At 29.3% G+C, this 25,074-nt stretch overlaps 4 protein-coding genes across 7 annotated transcripts in view; 3 read left to right on the top strand and 1 right to left on the bottom strand.

The window, feature by feature from the left end:
* The window catches only part of LOC130891164 (1-phosphatidylinositol 4,5-bisphosphate phosphodiesterase), a 30,117-nt gene extending 27,239 nt beyond the window's left edge, over positions 1 to 2,878 (top strand). For all 4 annotated transcript variants that reach the window (XM_057795757.1, XM_057795759.1, XM_057795760.1 and 1 more), the window contains 6 exons: positions 73 to 300; positions 691 to 885; positions 940 to 994; positions 1,052 to 1,220; positions 1,786 to 2,047; positions 2,528 to 2,878. In XM_057795757.1, coding sequence (XP_057651740.1) covers positions 73 to 300; positions 691 to 885; positions 940 to 994; positions 1,052 to 1,220; positions 1,786 to 2,047; positions 2,528 to 2,785 — 1,167 coding nt within the window. In that variant the 3' untranslated portion in view covers positions 2,786 to 2,878. The remainder of the gene's footprint in view (positions 1 to 72; positions 301 to 690; positions 886 to 939; positions 995 to 1,051; positions 1,221 to 1,785; positions 2,048 to 2,527) is intronic.
* Positions 2,879 to 4,210: 1,332 nt separating this feature from the next.
* Positions 4,211 to 15,755, bottom strand: LOC130891438 (phosphatidylinositol-binding clathrin assembly protein LAP-like). The gene is made up of 3 exons (XM_057796199.1): positions 14,610 to 15,755; positions 12,961 to 13,496; positions 4,211 to 11,922 (listed from the first exon to the last, which is right to left on the bottom strand). Exons 1-3 carry the CDS (start codon positions 15,641 to 15,643, stop codon positions 11,618 to 11,620), a joined length of 1,875 nt encoding a protein of 624 aa, XP_057652182.1. The 5' UTR covers positions 15,644 to 15,755; the 3' UTR covers positions 4,211 to 11,617.
* A 733-nt stretch (positions 15,756 to 16,488) lies between these two features.
* On the top strand, positions 16,489 to 21,093 carry LOC130891104 (tumor suppressor candidate 3). Its single transcript, XM_057795663.1, has 6 exons — positions 16,489 to 16,652; positions 17,070 to 17,360; positions 17,549 to 17,689; positions 18,231 to 18,525; positions 19,576 to 19,741; positions 21,006 to 21,093. The coding sequence occupies exons 1-6, from the start codon at positions 16,578 to 16,580 to the stop codon at positions 21,019 to 21,021; spliced, it is 984 nt and encodes a 327-aa protein (XP_057651646.1). The 5' UTR covers positions 16,489 to 16,577; the 3' UTR covers positions 21,022 to 21,093.
* Positions 21,094 to 22,674: 1,581 nt separating this feature from the next.
* Positions 22,675 to 24,435, top strand: LOC130891105 (protein-L-isoaspartate(D-aspartate) O-methyltransferase-like). Its single transcript, XM_057795664.1, has 4 exons — positions 22,675 to 22,861; positions 22,917 to 23,172; positions 23,460 to 23,670; positions 24,137 to 24,435. Exons 1-4 carry the CDS (start codon positions 22,807 to 22,809, stop codon positions 24,296 to 24,298), a joined length of 684 nt encoding a protein of 227 aa, XP_057651647.1. The 5' UTR covers positions 22,675 to 22,806; the 3' UTR covers positions 24,299 to 24,435.
* The last annotated feature ends 639 nt before the right edge of the window (positions 24,436 to 25,074 follow it).

Below are 25,074 nucleotides of genomic sequence, written 5' to 3'. Positions count from 1 at the left end.
GGAAATTCTAAGTACTTTTGATTTTTTATAAAAAAATAATAAGGTAATTATTGTAAATTTATTATTTTTTAGGTCGGTACATATGTTGAAGTAGATATGTATGGTTTACCTACTGATACAATTAGAAGAGAATTTCGTACAAGAATGGTACCTGCAAATGGTCTCAATCCTGTCTATAACGAAGAACCGTTTTTGTTCAGAAAAGTTGTGTTGCCCGATTTAGCTGTTTTAAGATTTGGAGTCTATGATGAAAGCGGGAAACTATTGGGACAGAGAATTCTACCTCTTGATGGTTTACAGGTAAGTTGTACACAAAGGGAACTATTCGATAATAACTATTTTAATTCATGAGGTGGTGATAATTTTGTACTTTTAGTTTCAAACCATTTGTTTCATTGCACGTGAAGTAAAGGTTCAAAAAACTATAAAGTCATCAATTTTGCTTAGAAATGATAAGGTGTATTTATTACTAAACAAAGAGTGTTATTTAGGGCTCGAATCACCTAATCTCCTGGTACTCTTCCTTCCTATAGATAATTGTTCGAAAAAATTGAATTATAATTTTTTTTGTATTGTTGTTAATTGTAGATATCAAAGCAAACTAATTCTTCATTGATAACGCTTGGAATAATAATATACTTTTAGGACATCATATTTTAAAGTATAATATCTAACTTTTAATATTTATAGGCTGGATACCGACATATCTCCCTTAGGACAGAAGCAAACTTTCCAATGTCGCTTCCCATGCTGTTCTGTAATATCGAACTTAAAATTTACGTACCAGATGGATTCGAAGATTTCATGGCTGCGTTAAGTGATCCCAGAGGTTTTATGGGAGCCCAACAAAAGCAAAATGAGCAAATGTCATCAATGGGTATCGAGGTATATAAAAAAAATTTGCAATTATTAAAGGAATAATACAATGTCATATTTTAGGTAACAGCAGATAAAACTGCAGAGAAGAAAGAAAAAAAAGAGGAAGTCAAACTTGGTAATTTTTTGTTATTGTTATTATGTATATTTCAAATAATTTTTTTCTGAATTTCAGTATTTGAACCTATCACCATTGAATCAATAAAGCAAGATAAAGCTTTTCAAAAAACTACCAAAAAACAACAAAAAGAATACGACACTTTAAAGAAAAAACAAACCAAAGAAAAATTGGCTGTTCAAAAAAATCAATGTGCTGCCATAGATAAGTTAATTAAAGGAAAAAAGTGAGTAAGTTTTGTATAGGATACTTTATATATTTATAAGTATCACTTGCTTGGTCATTTATCTATTCTTATTACACACTTACACCAGACACTATAATAATTAACTTATTCACTACTTTTCTAATTTATTAAAAATTCGCCAGTTACTTTTTACTTATATCAGAAAGGAGTTTCTAGAATTAATATATTAATAAAAGCAAAAAAAATAAATAAAAAGGCCTTCCTAGAAATTGGTTCCGAAAAACAATATAAACAAATCGTCGCTACGATAAAAACATTATAAAAACAAACATCAACGCATTCCCTGAACCGGTGTATTCGCCAAATTTTAGACTTTCATTATACCTGAACAAAACCGGCTTCACGGTCCATGTCGTGGACAAGTTAGTAACAATATTGTAAATCTTAGTTTTTCCATTTTCCTATCGCTATTGATATGCTTAATTATTTGTTTCCGTTTATTTGGTATTTTACTCTTTCCTGTATTTTGACATCAGTTATGAACAAATCTTTGATTCAATTTTCATAAATAACTTCAAATTTATTCAAACTTTTATGTTTTAAGTAAAAATGAATTAGTTAACGATCCTGCCATTCGTAAAATGGTGACAGAGCAGACGTTGGAATGGAGTGCTTTAATGGAAAGACATCGTAAGCAAGAATGGGAGTTTTTGAGAAATCAGTTGAATGATCAAAGAGATTTACTGCGAAAACATATGGAAATTCTGCAGTCATTACAAATTAAACAACTAGATGCCAAACATGACCGAGAAATGAAGGAGCTAAGCAGTGCACAAGCTAAAATTTCTGTTGAAACAGCAAAAGAGGTGATTTTTTATTTTTACTTATGGTTAATTGTACATACAAGACTCTTGTTTAAGTACTGATTGATTCTGATGCTAATAAAGTTACAAAGAAAGGAGTGAAATCAAGTGTAACAGTTGAGTTTATTTTGACTTTCGTGATATTATATTAAAAGTTACATTGGTTGATTGAAATAAGTTGAAGAAAAAATAGTTCAGTCAAGAGAAAAACAATTTCTGTTAATTCGTGAATGGATAAGAGAGAGAATTTATATAATAGTAACTATAATTTTTTTGTAGAAACAATATTTTTTATTCAACTTACACTTCAAATCCAGTTTATTTCTGAGGTTAAATTCAATTATGTTTTTTCTACATGTCATATTTCATTATACGTTTTACATTAAATTATGTGAAATTAAACTCTCTGGAACTTTAGTTTTCGAGTTTTCCATTTGGTTCTATCAATACTGGGAATAATATTAGGTTTTAAATTATTTTTAGATTGCAAATGACAAGAATCTCAAAACCAAAAAGGATAAGGACCGAAGATTGAAAGAAAAACAACAAAATAACAATAAACGTTTTGTTGACGAACGCAAAACAGCTCAGAATAAACAGGGACGTGAAAAAGAAAAGTTGCAGTTGACTCATTCGAAACAATTAGAAATGTTGTCGCACGATATTCAAAAAATGATTGATATGTATAAAAATGAAGAATCTGAATACGACCTATCTAGTAAAAGTGAATTTTTTGCTTAAATTTGTAGTTTTAATTATTTGTTAAATGTATTCCATTAATATTTTTCAAATGGATAGATTTCAAAGTCAATAAAATAAATTATTAACGTTAAACTTTGTTTTTCTTTGATTATATAATGATTCTGAAATAACCATGACAGCAATGACTTGGTTATAGAGACGTGCATCACGTAATTATGTAAATTCCAGTTTAGTTTCTATTTAATTTTTGTTTCTATATCGACGTTATTTTGCTGATGGCACATAAACCATTGCAACTTCAATATAGATTTGTTTTCTAAGAAAAAAGTTCATTTTCAATCATGTTTAAATAGCATCTACTTTGTTGAATATGTGTATTTAAGGATCGTTTTTGCGCTGCGACAATGTTTATATCTGATCTATTGATCCCACTTTTTTCAGGATGTGGGATGGCTCTAACTGCAACAAAATCACTTCTTCTATTTCATACGTCCCCAGGTGTAATGCTTTGGTGTTACAAAGTCTCTCACTCCGAGAGAATGTGGAGAGAGGTTTCTTCATCTGTATAGCAAAATCTGCACGTTGCATCTTCTGCTAAACCTAATACCTTCGATATATTTAATAAATCTTTGGTTATAGGTTCCCACAAGTATATTTGAGTACCTGAACTCTTGCAAATTGTTCCAGTCAATGATAGCAATTTAACCATTCCATAATAATAAATTCTGGAAAACTTTCCACTGGATAGCTTCTTTCAATAGAAAATTAGCAGCCGCTGTTTTTTAATGCACATATTTATTTGTAACTTTTCCAAAAATTACTTGAAACTATGAATTGTAATATTATGTATTGAGAAATGAACTCCAAACTTCCAAATAATTATAAATGTCCCAAGTGCTTTGAATATATTAGGTAACTTTTCTTGCTTTTAGTAATAATTCAATAGTGAAAAATATTAATTACACACCAAGTCCCAACAATTCAAATAGCGTTAAACACGATGTCATGCTTGTAGAAGGATATTTGTCTTTTGCTTCAAAATAAGCTTCAGTTTCAGAAATTGCTTCAGCATTTAGGCTGGATTTCTTACCGGCAAGCATTTTTTTGAGATCAGCGAATAGCCAGTAGTCACTGGGGGCTCGATCTAGACTATATGGTGGATGAGGAAGCAATTTGAAGTAATTCGTTAATTACAACATCGTTGCCGTCTATTATTGACTTACTGTGGGGTTTAATCTCCTCTAAAGACACTTTTGTGGTAGAAACTTTTAAATTTTGAGAAAAAGTTTGGGATAATTATAGTACATGCATCGTATCACTTTCTGCCGATGGATATTTCACAAAAATTCATTAGAAGGTATGTGGTTACATTTCGAGTAAAAAAACTGTCTATAAGAATGATCAAGTTAATAGTTCTCGACAAAACTGTACAAAATAAATAAACTGAAAGATTGAAACAAAATCTTGCTTTTTCAAATTTTATTATGCTTTATATTTTTTGTATACAATATTTTTCATTGGGAGTGATTAAAATAAATTCCTAATAGCGAGGATTGTTCAAAAAACCAAAAGAAGTGCAGAATAACTAACGTTTTTTTAAATAAGTATTAAAAGAAGATCGGATGTAAAATTTACCTATTCTTTGGACTCTATTGGCACTATAAGTGGACGTTTAACGATCATTTAATATTGATGTAACAAAAGTACAGTCAACACTTTGGAATCGAATCCATCTTACCACATTTCTACTTCTAAACTGAACAAAAAATGACAGTTTTTTAAAAACAAAAAGTTTGTAATGGGTATTCGACATATTTTTAGAAAACAAACTGTATAGTTACAAAAACGGTTATTTTGAACAAACCCTGTATATTGCACAAATAATATTTTTTTAAATGATTGTGGAAAATAATTATACATGATCACAGATAACGCATGCTCTTCTGCTTAAAACAATACTCAAAAAGTGCTAAATTACAATTATGTTACTATTAAAATTGATTTTAACATAAGAAATATATATCTAATTAAATTAGAAGCTTTTACTATCAAAAAATCGTATATTATATAATTGATATACTAATCAGTACACCACAGTTATTCTACAGAAACTAAGTCAGTACGGTACATTTACAAATGTGGCTAACCCGCTACATTATTGTTCATTTATGTAAATTTAGTTGTAAGTAACAAATATAGAAATAATTTCAATAACTTAATTTTTGAAACGAATTGTGACTAGAGTATAATTGCTGCAAGCAATATTAACATTATGAGTATTAGAAGTATTTCTTCAATCGTATTTGTCTACCTCTGATTTAAAGGAAAAAGATAATAATTTGAGAAAATTTTAAAAAAATAAGTGACTTGTGTTTACACTCTTCTTAATCTAATTCTAACCAATACTAGAGTATACATTCAATTTCAAGTCGAACCATAAATTCACGAAAATAGTATTGACAATTTGATATACTTGATTTGAAACAGAAATGGAAGCATTTAAGTTGAAGTTTCAATATGGTACCAAATTTGATAATCTAATTTTATTTAAAATTTCAATTATTTTTAAGATATTTTATGATGTGTTTTTAGTCCAGTCATCTTAGGTCAAATTTGGTTAGGTTAGGTTATTCCATGTAAAAACTTATATTTTGACACACCTGGATGGTCGCAAGTTTTAAAATCAGGAGTGATAAGTCACAAAAATCGATTTTTTTTTACATTTCTTGCAAATATCTCGTTTTCTGTGGGTTACACGCTATTTGTATTCATTATCAATATTATACAGAATCAAATTCTCTACAACTTTGGTATTAAACATTTTTATACTTTTTTTTAAACGGAATAATAACTTTAGAAAGTAAATTAATATACTTAGTTTTTTAAATATCTGCCAAACGTTTTGATAACGCAGTCCATATTCTGGGATTGATTATAAGACATTAGGATATGTTACCATATACTTCGTCCCATATGAATACAGAGTATTTTTGGAAGTTATATTAGTTTTGTTTTTTTTTTCTAATTTATGAATCTATAAAATAATATAAAAAAATTCCTGCAAACCATCAATTAGATAAGAATACAAATTAATGTTTCACGACTCAGAAATATTCTGCTTTATGTTGAATAAATAACTGTTATTTAGAAACTAGCTGGTATATGAAAATACTTGAAAAATAAGATTCTCAATTCATCCATTTAAAAAGAGTCGTAAGTTACTATATTCTGTTTCAAAAAAGTGTTCATGAACAGTGGCGCAATAACGGAGATGTCAGGGAGTCTTGATACACCTTCTTTTGGGGTGTCCACCCATTTCTCCTTAAAACAAAAGGACCCATTTTAAAATTAAATCAAGCAGGCAGAAATTGTATTGACAAAGTCATTCATTTCTAGAAGAAGAAATACTTCACATACCAAAAAAGCAAATTCCTTCTACAAAAAAAATTGAACAATTTGTATACACTGCAATCCTTATTTTACATTTTTATAAGATATTATTTCTTTATTCTCATTAGATGATATTAAAATTTGAAGCATATTTCAACAATTTATATTATTTATATATTAACTATTAATTAAACGAGAATGTAAGAATATCTTATCAATTTATGAAATAATATCAAATTATGTTCATTTTCGTGTTCCTAAATTTTTTTTTGATAATTGTATCAATATTGAACGAATCTAGTAAATCATTTCAAAATAGTACTTAATCCTAACTATCTACTCTTATGGTGTAAAACTCCAAAATACTGTCTAGTCTCAAAAAATCTAATGACTTAAGTAAAACCTACTTTTAAGCACAAAATAATTTTAAAAACAGAGTGCCTCAATAAGAGATTAATATTACAATTTGATGTCAGTTTTTGTAGCCTATTCTAGATGCTATATAGTCTTGAAAGACTTTGGTTTATTGGTGGAACAATTTACAGAAATTACAATGATAACTAACAACCTCCAATTTGTTTTGCTCTTCACTTCACTTAAACAAATTTTTTTAAAAATGTGTTACCGTGTGCTAAGACAGGTTATGAATACTCAATGACAACCTTTATAAAGTATCTTCTGTCACCTCAAATGACCCCTGGGTGTGAAATATATACCCTTAACCAATACAATTTGATACTGACAACATGCATGGTGATTTGCAACACTTTTAATATAATAAACACTATAGCTCATGGCTAGGTATGGAAAGTGTCTTACGGTCATAAAAAAGTATCTTGTGATCAGATTCTAATAAAATTTCTAGGATTAGTATAAATAAGAAAATATTTAAAGAGACTAAATAAAAACACAATAGTAATAATAGGACTAGTCGAAACTTATGCTGCAAAAACATTTATTACAGAAAGAGAAACTGCAGAAGCAGAGCATAATGACACTAATAAACTAATAATCCAGGAGATTGAAGAGAGATATTAAATGAGGATTTATAGTACAATTTTACTAATCGAAAAGAATTAAATGCAATGGACATGTATGTAGGTGAAATAAATCATCACCATTAGATACCACTAAATACAAGAGTTGATGAAGACAGAACAATTGGAATCAGAAAATATAAAAAAAAACGAGGAAAGTCGTTAGAACTGCAAAAAAACAACAGGACCCATAGAAAAAGAAAAATATTTAAAACAATTTTGGGCTAATGCACCACAATAAAAGGATTACCAAGTTCACATGAATAGCTTGAATTTCTTTGGAAATGTTTGGCTTATACACATTATTGTGTTCTCATCATATTATCTAAGATACTATCTTGAGAATTGATGTTCATTCCATATCTTATACAAAGTTTGTTGACATCTCTCGATTAGTTTTCTGTCAGTTATTACCTTGGTTATTTTGTCTATAGAACTTATTTGGTATTATCCAGAATTCATATATCAATATGAGAGGAGATCAAATAATCTAATATTGAGAATAATGTTATAAAAGATAATGTTTCTAGCACAACAAAAAAATTTTCCTAAGCAATCTTATCTCAGATTAATGATATAATAGTTCTGAAAAATAGATAGGAAGTCTTTATTTATTAAGGTTCAACTTCTAAAATTATGCAGTCTTCTATTATATTCGATTTACTAGAATCGCACAACGAAATTATTTAGGTATCTCTTTTTTCAACACGATTTATTTAATAAATCAGCAAAACAAAAACAAAGCATTTGCGGTTATCTCCAGAATTATGATAAAATATATTAGAGGAATAACCTGTTACGACTAATAACAATAAAACATAAAAAAAATATAAATAAAATAGAGAGAACACTATAAAAATAAATATATGATGAGATCACTGTTTGTATCCCAACATTCTTAATATATTTTGAAAAAAAAAATATCACAAAGCATATCAACAAAATATCAGGTGTTCTTTTATACAAATAGTTGATTCGTATTTATGGATGAAGTGTACATGATGTCCCAAACTAATTCTTATTCAGACAAATTGAAGCCAACATGACTGCTACTGCACTTTCATTGCAGAGCACGAGTAAAGTTTATTGGAAAGACAACAAGTGGCCGAATATAATGTTCTCGGAAGAGTCCAGATTTTGTTTATTTTGCAATAATTGATGTGTTCCGGCGTACAGGAGAATGAACATGGAGAGCCACACCAACGTGGTGATCATTGGATAAAATCTTTGAACCACTAGGTACTTTTCGCTCCCTTTATAAATCCACCTCCATACAAAAATTTTTGATTCAAAATTTACAAACACGTTTCATAAGATGTTTTCGTGAGAAAGAAGTACCATAAATAATTAATTTCAAATTAGTTCATAGTTATTGTTTGATTCAGGGGTTCGTAACGTGGTTTATTTCATGTGTCTCCAAATTATATTATAGTATAGTTATGGATGTTGTCTGTTTCGTTATCTCCACTTGAATTTTGGTCTTTCAAAAAATGTTTTTATAAAAAACACGGTATTCATTGAAACATGCCAAAAAGAAAAAAAAATTGTTTATACACAGTATAAAATCGAATTAGTCCAGAACATCTACAAATATGGCCAAAAATTTCATTAACAATTAATTCAATTGAATTACAAAAATCTATAGTTAAATCTGAGTATTTGATAACCAAAATTGTTTCCTAGGCCACGTTATTTTTATATAACACTGTCCAACAATGAATAAAATTTAAGTGTGAAGCATAACCAAAGACTGAAAAATATTTGAACATTTATTTAAATAACATTTTGAACAATTTTCACTTGTCATGATCATTTTCAGCCACCAAAAATTTTACTCACTAATGTTTGCCCAAAATATTATTTCATCCATTCACTTTTAGTAATAAATTACAAAACAAAAGTTGAACATGCATTTAACACAAAAAACGACACGATTTTATTACTTCAGTGGACAGGGTCGTCAATTAACAATCCAGTGAGTTAATAGTTAATGATATACATTTACACATATATGCAAGTAGGACTAAGTGCTAACCTTAATCCATCTGCTAGTTACATATAGATTCATTGTAGATATTAGAACACCCAGTAGAGTAAATAATTTATCATCATTCGAACAGCTTCGCTACATACTACTTATATTGTCATAAGGTGAAGTTTCTTGAGTGAAATATAACTCTTTTACATTCGGAAATCATCTTCAAAACTCTTCAAGATGTTATGTATTTAAAAAATGTAAAATATGTAAAAGTTAACAGCTTATTTACATTGATTGTATATTGGAGTTTTTGTGAGATGATTCACCTTATGCCATTATCAGAACAATTAACAAACACTTTTTTGCAGGTTCAGAAAACATATTTTTGATTTTATAGTGGGTGTTTTGTAAGCCAGACAGAACAAATAAAAGAGTTAACTGTCAAACGAACATACTTAATGAGATCATTTTTGACATTTTAATATCAGTATACTCTAGCAAATCACCATGAATATCAAAACAACATATATAGTAAATTCAAAACTCAAAAACATTTTTAATATTTTCTATCTAAGAATACTTCTTCAAGACATTTCCAATTATTTTTTTCTGTAATCCATTTCATCAATGTCATATACTAATGTTGGTATTATACCCCAGCTGTATGTATCCAATCTCTTTAATAATTTAAATTTTCTTCGTACACATTCATGGCTTATCTCTATTTAACATTGTACTACAATTAAGATTGGAAGAACTTATTTTTTAAGTTACCAGGTTTGATGTATTTCAATTTTCAGCATCTACTAAAATTAAGTTGGAATTTCTGAAACTGTTGGTGATATTCATACTAGACACTACCACTACACCAACATACAATTACAATGTCTGACGCGCATTTTGATAACCAAGTTGTCATCTTCAGAGACTGAAGGTAAACTAAAACCTAGTAACTTGAATTACCTGTTTTATATTGAAGTTTCTCACCAATAAACCTTCTCCAATGAAAATTAATTCCAATGGAAAACCTTCTTTGGTGGGAATCTTAGCATATATTCCTTGACTACTAAACTATAGAGCGGGCTGTACGGAATTGACCCTTTGTACTTATTTAAGCTCTTCTTAGATTTAGCAATTTAAATAAATATTATTAATGTAAAAATATATAAAAATGTATCCAATAATAAATTGTTGGATGTATTTGAAAGCAATGATATTGAAAAATGTAAGAAAAGCTCAAATAAAGACAAAGGGCCAATTCCTTACAGTCCACTCTATAGTTTAGTAGTCAATTCATTATAAAACAGGTAGGTCAAGGTTTTAGTTTACCTTCAGTCTCTGAAGACGAGAACTTGGTTATCGAAAAGCGCGTCAGACATTTTAATTGTAAGTGTTGATGTAGTGGCAGTGTAAACACTGTGTTCAGTATCTACCATAATATTGTCCTAAACTACCAAAGACATTTTTTTATAAATCAGAGCTATTTGACATAATCATACATACTAATCTAAGTTCTTAAAATTATAATTAACCAGAAAAGTTCAATATTTTTGTGATTGTACTGTTTTATGAATATTGAAATTTATTTGGAATTACTTAAATCTAGCATTGAACCAGTATGACAGACAATGAATAATGGTCCAGAGAGTAATTTTCTACATATTGCTGTAAGTACTTGTAAATATATTTTTTCCTCCCCTTAAAATAATGTAGATTTTATGTATACTAGTTTTCACCACTCGCGTTGGTTAGAATATGATCAATAGTGCTACATAATGGACTATTACCAGTTTAAATAGAAAATGTTTTTTGAAATAGTTCAATAATCAAAGTTTAACCAAGATAAAATGAATCCGATTTTGATTATAGAATGTAAAGATTATTTCTGTTTAAATATTCTGTTTCCTTTGTGTTGGTTTCCTTATCTTAACGACAAAATATGATGAATAGTTTACAAAATTATTTATATATATATAACAGATAACACATCCTTCTAGCGAGTAATTTTTTGTCAATAATCTAAAACACACAGGCTATATAATGTTTTATTGTAGCAAAACATTTAGATTTTTTCCAGTACAAATTATTCTTAACGGGGGGAGACATCTCCACTGATTCTAGAGATTTATCAAAAACTTCGAAGGGCACTATATGTACAGAAACAGTTGAAAAACACAAGGTTATTAATGGAAACAAAATGAAATATGACGAAAAAATAATAAGAAATTGTCTATTAATATAAATTCAAAATTGTGTTTTTCACATGATAAGAATGATAAGATGATTATGAACAACATTTTAGAAGAAAGTTTGGATTACAAAAAAAAAAGGATCTCGAAGCTTAAGAATTGTTTGTTAATTGTTCTAGATTTTTTAAATGATCAATTTAAAAAATGGTTGTCTCATTAGGGTTGCTAGAATTTTACATATTTTGTTATTACAGATATATATTCAATATTTTTTACATTACAATGCTCCAAAGGGATCAAAGGTTACCTCCTGTTGGGAGGACCCAACATTCATTTTTGGACTTCCCATCACTGGTTTTTGCATTGCAGTAAATTGGTTAACTTGTCCCAACATAGGTTGCATCGGTTGAGCCATAACTGGTTGACCCATTATGGGCTGACCCATCATAGGTTGTGCCATCATTGACTGACCCATTGACTGCCCTACAGGCCTATAGCCTGGTGCAGTCATTGGCTGCCCTTGCCAATTTCCAGTAGGTTTTGCTTGATTCTTGGGAGAGTTCCATTGAGAACCTCTATTAACTGTGGAATATAAACATTAGATTGTTATAACTTTATAGAATCAAAATCAGTGAATTGCATCGAAAAAATTTAGTTTTAAGAAAAACTTCACCTCAATAATAAACTGTAAAAGTAAGTGGGATCAAAACACCATACAAGAAATGAACAGAAATGCCATTAACATTAACCATATAAGATTGTGTATATATTTCCCTTTTCCAATTATACCTTCTAAGAAACAGAACATATCTGAGACAGATAATCGGTTGAAGTTTTAGTTTTTCTATATTTAGCTCCATGTTATACCTTCTTAGGAAGAATATGAATTTCATGTAAAATTCTACTAGTTAGTTTGCTATATTATTGAATGAAGACTTAGTCGCCTTAAAATATTGTTTTGTTTTACTGGGTCCTGTAGAACTAATAAAAGTATGGATCCCAACTTTTACAGATATACAGATACAAATATTATTTTTTATAGACCACAGATTTTGTTTATAGAATTATTTGTTGGTTGAATTTATAAATGAAAGTAATAAATGCAAGGTGTCTTAAATCACAAATATTTAGATTACATTGAAAAGTTACTGATGATTAATTTTATTTGGAAAATAAATGGTTTAATTTTACAATATGTAAGCAATTAATCAGCTTGCATTTTTAATCTAGTTCAAGGTCTTTATTTCATATAAACAATTTTTTGAATTTAAGTATGTATGTTTGAAAGTTTGAAGGATTAAGTTGAATTGAAATTAAAGAATTTCACATAATATAAATGACAACAAAAGTTCAGTCATACATTTAATCATATTTTTGGGACCAAAAATAGTTAGAATTTACTTTAATAATGTGAAGTTAAATTCCTTCAAAGCTGCAAAACAAAAACGATTTTTCCCAAAATTTTGTAAATTACATGGCATTTTATATCGAAAATAGCAAGTGGAATTTGAAAGACGTTTCAGTGATATTAGGATGAAAACAAAATTAATGTGATAATGTCAATGCAAATAACATACTGAAATGCTCACAATAATATTTATATTAATTATTAACACTTACCTGAGTCCATAGACAAATTATCAACCAAAGATGTTAAACTAGACTCTAAATCTCCTGTAAGTAGTTTAGCTGGGGCAGGTTTGGGTGGTTGAGGTGCAATAGGTGGTTGTTGCATAATTTGAACATTGTTAGACTTGGATTCCCCTAAGGGATCAAAGACTGAAGGTTCATTTGTATTGAAGAACCCACTTAAATCAGTAGAATTTCCAAATGGTTGAGCTTGAACTGGTGGCTGTGCTTGAAATACATTGTTACTAGTAAACCCATTGGCACCCCATAAATTATTGTCAACATTAGTTGTTGCTCCAAATGCATCTTGTCCTATTGGTGCTGTGGTAGTAGGAGCAGAAAAATCAGCAAATGGATTACCACCAAGAGAAAGCAGATCATCAAGAGCATTGGAAGATTGTGTTGGTTTAGAAGCCTCAGGTGGAGGTCCGCTGGAGAAAAGATCAAGGATGGGTTCACTCTGTGCTGCAGGTTCATCACTTAAAAAGGGATTTGTACTTGCAGCAGATGGAGATCCAACAGTTGCTCTGTGATAAAAAACATTGATCTTTTTATTCAAGAGATTTATCAATATAAAATTAAATAAAGTACAATATAACCTGTTCGTAGCTCATAATGAACCACTGTGCAAATTCCCCTAATATATCCATCCGATCTTTTAAACAGAAGTATTTAATAACTGTGCATTGATAGACATAATCCATTTTGATACTAAGATGTGAGTGTCTCGAATTCTGTCTTTTACTGTAGTACACATTTCAACAGGTTCGGTATATAGAGTGAGTGTATATATAATAGGTTACTCAACAAAATCCATTTTGATACTAAGATGTGAGTGTCTCGAATTCTGGTTTCTACTGTAGGTGCACGTTTCAATAGGTTCAGTATCTAGCGTGAGGGTATACATAATAGTATGTAAAGTGTTTTTGATAATTTAAACTTGTTTACGATATGGTACTTCATATATATATATATATATATATATATATATATATATATATATATATATATATATATATATAAATATATATGACATTATAAGTTAAGTTAAAAATATAGGGGGTGAAGTATAGAGGTTAATACATTTTTAAATTGACACCTTGTATAAAACAAAATAGTAAAATTGACATTTTATATATTGTAGGAGAAAGAAAAGATATATAAAAAAGAGATGAAGGAACTTAAATATCCATATATGTGGTTCTTCAGTTACGATAGTTATTTGCAATTTTCATTTATTTTAATTGATGAATAAAAAGATTCAAATATATATTCATGTCTGTCAAGTGATAATTGGCCTTAAGAAAAAATACAAAAAAATAATTCAAAATAATAGAAAATATAAAGGAATTTGTAAAAAAACTAATTAAAATGGAATGAATAATACAAATTTTCACAATTGATAGAGTAAAATGATATTTATAAAACATTACTAAATGTTATTTTATTCATTCATTATCCACCATAACACACAATCATAATTTTTATTTAAAATATGCATTTCAAAATATAAGTAGATATCTATGAATTTTTTAATTTCTTCTAATTTCAATTAGATTTTTAAATTATTTCTTTCTGTTGATGTATTTTTTAAATAAATAGATGCATATATAAAACATTAAAGGAATACCAATGCTTACCTATAATGATTTAGAGCTGCTTCTTCTTCAGCAACTGCTGCTTGTTTAAATAAGTCATCCACTGCAGTTCCAAAGGCATTACTAGTATTTGATAAAGCAGAAACTCCAGACTTAACATTTTTCTGTGTAGTGGCAGCTGTTGGAGTATTTCCCTCTAATGAAGCCAAGTGCTGTTCAAGAGCATCTAAAAGACTGTTTGGTGCTCTTGTAAGATCTGGAATATCTCCTTTGTCTATGCCTATATTTTCTGCAACTTTTAGGAATTCTGCTACTCTATCCATTCTTATTAAGAATTTTTTGTATAAATCTAATGCTTCTCTACACTGTTTTTTGTTCATTTCAAAATATTTTTCTAACAGATTAATTACACCATCATTGTAGCAGGCGAAAAGCCTGATCAAATCACGAAACAGCAGCATGAAACACATATTAATTACACCATTTGTGAGATCATTTGCAGTACAATCAAACTCTAAAAGAGCATCCAACTGATTTTGTAAAATAGGAAGAGTTTTAAGTAGATTCTCAGTATTCATTGTTCTTAGAGTACCTTCTTCTTTGCCCCTTTTTACTTTACAAAAATCAAAAGCCACTGACCTATATGATAGAGCTTTTTCATTCAAATATTTGGCATACCTTCTTATAAATGGCGACATATCATAACCTGTACGTGCTCCTACAGCACTTTGAACTCCTGTCTTATCTACAAAATTCGAAAGCTGGAAGGACACATTACTAGAAGCTAAATATTGAGTAAATCTTTCATTTCCATAACACATTATATGATGTGTAGTAATTAAAGCTTTAAAAACTACTATCCAGCTTGTATTTTGGGATCTTTCTATTAATAAATTGGCCATTTGAGGAATAGATACATTTGGTTCATTAGTACAATGAATTAAATAGTCTAAATGCTTTTTCTTGGGTCCTAACATCTCTTCGGTCGTAGCCTTACAGACTGATTTTGCGAGACCCTGGCCAGCTATGCTGTGTTTTGCTGCCAAGAGACGGTCATTGATAGTTTGTCCAGCCATTTTTCTTCAAGTAAATACTGCACTAAATTCACAAAATATTTTGGTTTAAAAATAATCACTCAATTTACACTAGGTCGATCATGTATGAAGTAAGAAGTAAGGCCGAGGCCGGTGACACCGATCAATAAACTAAAATTTAAAACGACCAGTATAGACAACACACTAAACAAAAAAATTGTACCAAGGTCGAATATACATTCAAATACATTTATTTGTTTCTAAAATTTCACAATTTTGTTGGATAATGGTAGACAAATTCAGCTTTATTAAATATTTGCTGATAATTGTGGTTACCCAGTTATGTATCGATGTGAAGTTCGCAAGTTGATTATTAATAATAGTTACAGTCGGACCTCTGTTTGATAGAAAATTCTTGTTTTTTAATGTGAGGAATCTAAGATTTGGGAGAATATATATATATAGTCAGCAAGCAAAGACTATCCACCTTGGTGAATAAAAAAATATTCAAAAACGCGTTTATATTTTCAATTATTTTATGGGAATAAAGTTAAAACAGAGAACAACTGATGAAATAATTATTACTATAAATAATATGAGCGTATTCAGACTTAGATTTTCTTGAATATTTCAACAAAATTTTAATTGAAACGCGCTGTGGATACGTGAAAAAATTCTATAATCCACATACTGTTTATAGATAACGTAAAAATTTTCGCTTATTTGTAACCGCTTTCAATCTGTAATACAGTTGCCCAAATATTCCAGTAAAAGTTTTCCATTCTTTCCATCTGTAAGTATTTTTTTATACGTTTAGCTATACAGTCAAAAATTTGGTGTTTCGAATTTGGCATTTATATGATGTCAGCACTGTTTTTACCCTATTTCTCTGTCACTCGTGATGTGTTGGCCGCAAATGAGTGGTTATGTGTTACATTAAGGTGTAAATTTGGAACAAGTAGAAAATAGAATTAAAATGAAATCCTTATATTTGTTGTTATTTTTTATTTTATTGGTTATAATTAATGTTACTGGCCAACAAAAAAGACAGGTAATTATTGTAATAACTTTTTGTCACAAACTTTCAGTTATTCTCCCCAACCATATATTTTTATGTATCAACTACAGCATTTGTTGATTCCAAACTTTTATTTGAATTTTTGTTTTTGAAGCGAAATAACTAGAAGAAAAAGATTAATTGAATTTATTCAGAATCGACTATTTTCTACTTAATATCTGAGTTTATTATGAAATATTCATTCCTTATTCTGTAAACTAATATAATTTTATCACACTGAAAACTATTATTTACATGTAATCATTTTCGTTAAATAAGAATAGTTTTTCTTTTGTAGATACATCTTAAAAATAAGTTTGTTGAATCTCATTAAGTTAGATGATAGGGATTTTGTCCATTTTGTTTTGCTGGATCACAACAGCTTTAATATTGATCAATTTATTTTTTAAGCCCCACACAATGGCTGAGAGAGTCCAACAGTTGACAGATATGGCTAATAAAAGAGCAGTTTTAAGATTCAATGCAAACAAGTTCAAAGATTTTGTGAAATCTTCACCAAGAAACTATTCAGTTATTATTATGTTCACGGCAATGGCTCCTCAAAGACAGTGCCAAGTTTGCAGACATGCAAGTGATGAATATACAATTGTTGCAAATTCCTTTAGGTATTCTCAGTCATTTTCAAATAAATTATTCTTTGCAGTTGTTGACTTTGATGAAGGATCTGATGTATTTCAGATGGTAAGTATGTTGGAATTTATTTCTAATTTGCCAATAGTGAAATTGATTTATCTTGAAAAATTATCGTATTATCAAAGATATATATATATATATATATATATATATATATATATATATATATATATATATATATATATATATATATATATATATAGTTATTGGAAGCTGTAAGTTCTAATATCTTTTAGTTAAGATTGAATACAGCCCCAGTATTTATTCATTTCCCCCCAAAAGGAAAACCAAAGAATGCTGACACAATGGATATACAAAGGATTGGTTTTTCTGCAGAAACAATTGCAAAATGGATAGCTGAAAGAACTGATATACAAGTAAGTTTATTATTCCTTCATCAAAAATAAATCACATTTAACCCCTTTTCTGGCATAAATTTTCTAAGTGCTGCGCTAGTGGGTGTCATCTACTGTAAAGTATTGTTACTTCTGTTGGTTACTTAATTAATGAATCAAATGTTTTGGTTTTTTGCTTTTGTTTTATTTACACTTTGTACAATTGAATTATGAATTATGAGTTTACTGCTAGTCATTCCTTAACTTCCTAATTGCTCTGAGAGAATCGTTCAATTTGCCAGTGATACAATATATTCCTTTTTTTGGTGTAAGGGGCAAATTACTGAAAAATGGCAGATAGTTACTTTTGCCAGTGATATAAAATTATAATATTTACTTTTCATTTCAATTTTTTGTTTATTTCACAATGTAACTCCATATATTTTTAAAGCACTAAATATTGTACTTAAGGTACCAGAAATATAATTAGCTTATGTTTTATGCAAATATGCGCCCTCAGCAGTGAAATGATAGATATTAAATGCCATCAAAATCTTTATTCATAAAAATTATTTATTTTTAGATAAGAATTTTCAGACCACCAAATTACTCTGGCACTTTTGCATTAATAGTACTTTTTGCAACTGTCGCAATATTTTTGTACTTACGTAGAAATAACTTGGAATTTTTGTACAACAAAACAATGTGGGGAATGGGAGCTCTATTCTTCTGTTTTGCAATGACCTCAGGTCAGATGTGGAACCATATTAGAGGCCCTCCTTTTATCCACAAGTCTCAAAGTGGATCTCAGATTGCTTACATCCATGGATCATCTCAAGGACAGTTTGTGTTTGAGACATACATTGTTATGTTTTTAAGTATCCTTTTTAAAATTTACTATATAATAATACCATAAATTTATACCTTGCAGCTAGCTACAAAGAGAAATTTAAACAAACATTTTTTTATATGTATAATGAAAAGAACAAAAACAGATTATAAAAAAATGTGAACAATATAATACACCAATGATAAAATTTTATATTTTTAGTAGAGATTGGTCAAAGTTCAGCAATTTAAGCGGTTGAGGCATATATGGAGAGAAGGAAAAAACATTCAGTATAACGCAATAGGTGGTAAAAAAACGCAGCAGGCCTAGGACAAAGAGATGAGATAACTTAAGCAGAGAAGGAGTTATAAACTGACAGGAAAAAACAGGAAATAGGAAGTTGTTGCAGGAAATAAGCGACAAGGTATTGACATGAATTATAGGATTCAAGAGGATCTGGAGAGAGTGTTTGCGGCACAAAATATTGTTATTATCATAGTAGAGCTCGGAAAAAACAATCTAAATGATGATTATTTCCTGAAAAGTATCTGAAATCATAAATGCTTCTTAAACCCAGAAAGTCCTGATGATATTATATCCTATATGGCTTTTATCAATTCTTTTATACCCTACTTGACTTTTTTCAATCCAACATCAATCAGAATCAGAATTGCAGGACCATATATTTAACAATAATAAACAGCTAAGTCTCAAACTATAACACTCTTATTGGATAATTTGTAGAAAATTTGAATTATCACACAAAAAAAACGTCTAGTGTGTACAAAACAATTTTGGAACCATTATGGACCTAGGGATGTAACTGTGGTGAACAAGCCACTTAATATCAAAACTCTATTAAGATTCCATAGTAGAGTTATAAGAATAACAACAAATACTTTCTGGTATGTGCTAAATTTTATTTAGAAAGTGAAAAAAGAATTTGAATAAGAGAGTTTCATAAAATAAGAACAATATTTTGGGTATTTCATATCGAACTGTTTCAATATTTTATTGATGTGTATGTAGTATCAATTAAGGGTTTTTAGATAATATATGAGACTAAACAGTTACAAATTATTCCTTAACAAAACTTTAGATGCTGCTGTGGTATTGGGTATAATTCTGTTAACGGAATCAGCCAGAGGAAAAGGGGATCCAAAGAAAAGAAAAATTTTTGCTGTTATAGGTATAATTCTAGTCTCCGTTTTCTTTTCTCTACTGTTGTCTGTATTTAGGACAAAAACACAGGGTTATCCTTATAGGTGAGTAATTTGGTTTTGTTAGGATAATATTGTATTTAAAAACAAATTTAAGCTGCATTAAGAATACTATAAAACATATGTTTATCCTTTATTTTTATATCATTTCTATTCAAATATCACTTTTCTATTTTATCACTGAGTAAACATTGTATACAGTAACAGGTTTACAGATTTGCCGCCTGTTGGTTCTATTCATCTTATTTTGCCGCCTCTACAAACCTCTGAAATTCGATACCTCAGTTCACAATTATTTAAATTACAGTTTTTATACATAAAATTTCAACTTCATAATATGAGAACTGGTTTAGTACAAGATCCTTGATTATTTCCATGGTAAAAAATAGTTAAAAGACATTATTATAAGTAATCTTAGCATTTTTGTAATTCCACTAAATCCAGACAGGACCGGCTCCAGGGCGGAGAGAAGAGTATATTTTAAAACTATTTAACTATTTAACAATTATATGAATAATGCTTACACAACAAGTAATATGTTACATATTTTTGTTACCCTCAGTTTAGCAACAATAAAATAATTCTCCATTCTTTTTAATCATGAAAACCTCTCACGCCTTTAATAATTATTAAATTATAATACATTTAAGTATTTAGTATACTGCATCATAAACTTTATTCAAATTTTTCATCGAATCACTTTTATTTCTGTAAAAATTTAAAAACTCGTCTTGTGAATAATTTTTTTTTTTTTTATTTTGTTAATCGAAATACAAATTTTTTAACAAAATTTGCCGCTCTAGCCTATTCAGCCTGCTGGTAAATCCACCACTTAGTGTACATGACTAAGGAATATTAGAATTAAACTTTATTTTTGTTATTATTGGTATATAAAAAATATAATAAATAAATAAGTCCCTCAAAAATCAGTATAAGTTTTTGAGAGCCCAATTCCAAAATTAAAACATTTACAGTGTTAAAGAATAGTTGGTGAACTAGTTACAAGAGAAAAGTTTGATTGCTTACAGGCGTTAAGTTACCCACATGATTTAACATTCAAAATATCTTTATGGATTTATTTAACAATTTGCATAGTTCAAAATAATTTCATTCTTCTTAATAACATTTCTCACAAGATTGATAAAAATTTGCATAAAATTCATTATTTTATCAAAGCAATGACAATTATCAAAGAAACAGAAAATTTTTAATTTCTTCCAGTTTTTTTCTTCAAGGATAAACCTTTTAAAACACCTCGTTTTGTTAATTATTTGATGTGAATTTTAATGAATTATTGTTTTTATTGCAGTTTCCTCTTTAAATGAAGTTGCAAAGAAAACGATTGTATGATGTTATAGACTTTAATAATAATAAAGTTTTGTTACAACAGTTTTCAACGTGTGTTTTATTTTGGAGGTTTTTAGATTATTTAGTATATCATTGAATAATTGGCTCAATAAAAATAATACTCGTGTAAAATATATATTTCAAACAACAGTGCACATGATAAACTTTCATTTTAACAATGGGTAAAAGAAACTATAATGTTACAATGCCAGTGAAAAGATGCAAGGAAAGTTTTTGTCTTTGTTTTGATTGTCCATGATCTTAAACTAAAATTAACATCTCTAAAGCAAAGAAAATGGTGACTGAAGATATTCAATCAAATCTGAAAGAGATTTATATGTGTCGATAATCAATTTGTAACATTTGTTGCTTTTTATATTAAATATGTGCTTTAAGGCATTATATGGCCTATAATAGTTATTCTGTTGAATGATCAGAGTGCTGTTGTCATAGAGTTAATATTAAATATATAGAGAGGGGCATGTAAGTGAATTGTAGTGGATCTTCTTTCTCTCTCTATCAATAGTTTGGGCCCACTTAAACAAGCTTCGTTTTTTCTATTATCTTCAACATTAATTCTATGGTTTTTGTTCTTTTTCTATAGTGAAATAAAGTTAATAAATAACTAGGTCAAAAATAATTAAACATTACTAAAAGAGCACGAGTTGTGAGAAAATCTCAATATAATGTATTTTCATATACTACTAATTTGAGAAAGTACAAGGTAATATCATTGTATAAATAATAGGATAGTAGGTTAACCTTATGAGGATATCATTTGACGAGGTGGACGACATCAATAGATGGCAGTGGAGAGTTTGCGCTCGTATTTTCTTACTGTACGCCGTAGCTTCTTCGCTTTGTTTGCCGAATTACCCCAATAACAGATTGCGTAAGTTCCGAATATCGATGACCTCTTCAAGAAAGGACATATTGCACAATTGGTGTTCCCTACGCCAGTTTCATCCTAATGCCGGACAATGCCCATCCACATAATGCAGTATTTACAGGATGTCGAAATTGTCGCTATAAAATGGCCAACGCGTAGCCTGGACTTAAATTCTATAGAGCGTTAATGATATGTACTTAAGGAAAAAGTTCGGGCTGGAAATTCTACATTAGCCAGGTTTTAAACATTGTTATAAAGTATAATAAAAATTAAAGATTATTTTTCGTAAACAGGTAAGGGTGATTGTAAGTATCTGGATATCTACATAAAATACATCCAACATATAATATAGATATAGATATGATATAGAAAACTTACAAAAATTATAGAATCCAAATTTCTTCAGTATTCAACTCACAGAACATACCCAAGGGTATGCTATGTTAGGATATGTTGGATTATAGAACATATCCAAGTTCTGTGCTTCAACCTAATACTTTGTGTTAGACTTCTTGGCTCATACAAATACATCATCTATGTGTCTATTAGCTTAACCACTTGGTCTCACCCGCAGTTCCCTCCATCCCTTGGTCAGATATTTTTTCCATACAGAGAATACATAATTTCTGAGCCATAGGACATATCTGGATCTACGGAACAAATTAGTTCGAATCTATAAGTGTGTTAATGGTTAAAACCACAGATAAATGAATAAATTAAATTTATCTATGTTGTACGAGACATTTATTTTTTGACAGTTGTTATGTCAGTGTCATATTTAATGTAAGAGCCGTAATATTTTGTAATTTTCAAACAACCTAAATTAATTGAGATTTGATGCTTCATTTAAATTTTGTATTACAATAATTACAATATGGCGTGGAGATCCCACGGAAAATCCAATTTCGAATTAGTGAGGAACTTAAAAGGTAAATGAACGTATTAAATTGAATTTGCAAAAATTTTAACGTTTTTATTTTCTAGGCAATGGTATTATTAAAAGTGATGTAGTTGAGCAGGCTATGTTAGAAGTTGATAGGGGCTATTACTCTAAAGCAAGCCCTTATATGGATGCTCCTCAAGGTATTGGTTATGGAGTTACCATAAGTGCTCCTCATATGCATGCCCATGCTTTAGAACTATTAAAAGATAATCTAGTTAATGGTACAAAAGCGTTAGATGTTGGTTCTGGAAGTGGATATCTTACGGCATGTATGGCGATCATGATGGGAGAGAAAGGGTATGTATTATGTTAGTATTGATGCTCTATAAATATTGAAATATACTTAAGATCTCAAAATTGAATAAATGTCCGAATAAATGAAAAGAAATAATAGTTTTATATTCTTACTAAGAATTCTTTTCACGTGATAAAAATTTTATAAATTCTAGAAAGTCTTAAGTAATTTAGTGATTTGATATTCAGCTTTTGTGAGCCTATTTTTTTATTGTATAATTATATTATTATTGATAGTGTAAGCTCAGACGAGTTCTAGAGAACAAAATTGATACATATTTTATTTTTAGAGTGGCAGTTGGAATAGATCATATACCGGAATTAGTAGAAATGTCAAGATCAAATATTCAAACTGCAAATCCTGATTTATTGGAGTCAAAAAGAGTTCAGCTTATGGTAGGAGATGGGAGACAAGGTTATGCCGATTTAGCACCCTATGATGCTATACATGTTGGTGCTGCTGCTCCTACTTTACCACAACCATTAGTTGATCAACTTAAGGTAAGTGTAACATTTCAGCAAAACAAGGTAAAATAATTTAGGTCATCTGTAAAGCCAAGAAAAACTATTCAGTTTGTACCATCAAATTAACTTTTTTTGGAAGTACACCCTGTATATATTCTCAGTTTGTCATATTGTGTGCTATACTTCACTTTAGTAGGTCTAGATGAATGTTCTGTGATGTGGACCACCCCTAAAGGCAGTTGCAAGTTTTTTAATTCTTAACTGCTGCAACTGACTAAGATAGGCCAAATGCATTCTAATGGATTTTTTTACAGAATCAACCTTTTAATAGTTTTAGAAATCCTCACTAAAATTTGCAGTTGGTTCTAATATAATATTTTGTTTTATGAAATTTCAAACTTTTATAATTAATGAAGGAAAAAACATCAATGCATACTCAATGTTTGATTCAATGAATGAAACCTGTACTTCAACTGAATGATGAATGAATTTCTATTTTCAGGTTGGAGGAAGATTAATAGTCCCTGTTGGCCCTTCTGGTGGAGATCAACAATTAGAACAAATAGATAAATTATCAGATGGAAGTATTCAACGAAAAATTCTTATGGGAGTCGTATATGTACCTTTAACTGACAAAGATCGCCAATGGCGTAAATGGCTGTAGTTATTTTTATTTTGCTTTATTTACTGTCCTAGTCATTTTTTTAAATAACAGCATAACTCACAAAATTTGGAATATTTCTAAATAATTGTATAATTTCCCATTTTGTTATTAACACATAAAATGTCATTTTAGACAAAGCTATCCGTTATTTGAACTATCACTCTCATATTCATACCAGACACGTTAGTCCAGCTTGGGTAAAATTAGTTCAGGTTTTTCTGAACAGCATTTATGGGGAAATAACATTGGAGGGTATATAATATTGAGTTTAATTGCATTGGGTAACACTATATGTATACTGTTGATCCACAGTATAGCCAGAAATAAATAGTACCTAACTTGTAATTTTTTATTGTTTTAAGGAGTACATATGACACTTCATAACATGTTCTAAATGTGCTCCTTCTCACTCAAGACAGACTTCATACCGATATTCCAAGTTTGACGACATGTTTTGGAATAAGGGTTGTATCAGGTCTGAGAAGAAGGCTTTAACTGCATTTTTATATTCATTGATGGTTTAAAAACGACAGTTTTAGCCAAATGTATGCGTGTAGAGAATGTGAAGGATAAGGAAAGTCAGTAAATCGTGAATGAATAATTTCCTGAAGAAATTATGTCCACGACAGAATTGACATGATCAGAGACAAAGCGTATTAAAATTTGTATGTACTTATTAGGGTGGGCCAAAAAAAATGTAATTTTTTAGGTACTGCGAAAGTATCGTTCAGGAGATGAAAAAAAAATTGTGGAAAAGTTTGAGCACTTAATATCGA

The sequence above is a fragment of the Diorhabda carinulata genome, chromosome 3, assembly GCF_026250575.1.
Source record: "Diorhabda carinulata isolate Delta chromosome 3, icDioCari1.1, whole genome shotgun sequence".
Taxonomy (NCBI): Eukaryota; Metazoa; Arthropoda; class Insecta; order Coleoptera; family Chrysomelidae; genus Diorhabda; species Diorhabda carinulata.
Note: the sequence above shows the minus strand (reverse complement) of the source record. Positions and strands in the feature narration are given on the sequence as shown.

Excerpts from the sequence above, each read along its gene's own strand:
- LOC130891438 (XM_057796199.1), bottom strand. The coding sequence starts at position 15,643 with ATGGCTGGACAAACTATCAATGACCGTCTCTTGGCAGCAAAACACAGC. Across the intron at positions 13,497-14,609 it reads GCAGCTCTAAATCATTATAG|AGCAACTGTTGGATCTCCAT; the intron begins GTAAGCATTGGT and ends TTTTTATCACAG. Across the intron at positions 11,923-12,960 it reads TAATTTGTCTATGGACTCAG|TTAATAGAGGTTCTCAATGG; the intron begins GTAAGTGTTAAT and ends TATATTCCACAG.
- LOC130891104 (XM_057795663.1), top strand. The coding sequence starts at position 16,578 with ATGAAATCCTTATATTTGTTGTTATTTTTTATTTTATTGGTTATAATT. Across the intron at positions 16,653-17,069 it reads CTGGCCAACAAAAAAGACAG|CCCCACACAATGGCTGAGAG; the intron begins GTAATTATTGTA and ends TTATTTTTTAAG. Across the intron at positions 18,526-19,575 it reads ATACATTGTTATGTTTTTAA|ATGCTGCTGTGGTATTGGGT; the intron begins GTATCCTTTTTA and ends ACAAAACTTTAG.
- LOC130891105 (XM_057795664.1), top strand. The coding sequence starts at position 22,807 with ATGGCGTGGAGATCCCACGGAAAATCCAATTTCGAATTAGTGAGGAAC. Across the intron at positions 22,862-22,916 it reads ATTAGTGAGGAACTTAAAAG|GCAATGGTATTATTAAAAGT; the intron begins GTAAATGAACGT and ends TTTATTTTCTAG. Across the intron at positions 23,671-24,136 it reads CATTAGTTGATCAACTTAAG|GTTGGAGGAAGATTAATAGT; the intron begins GTAAGTGTAACA and ends TTCTATTTTCAG.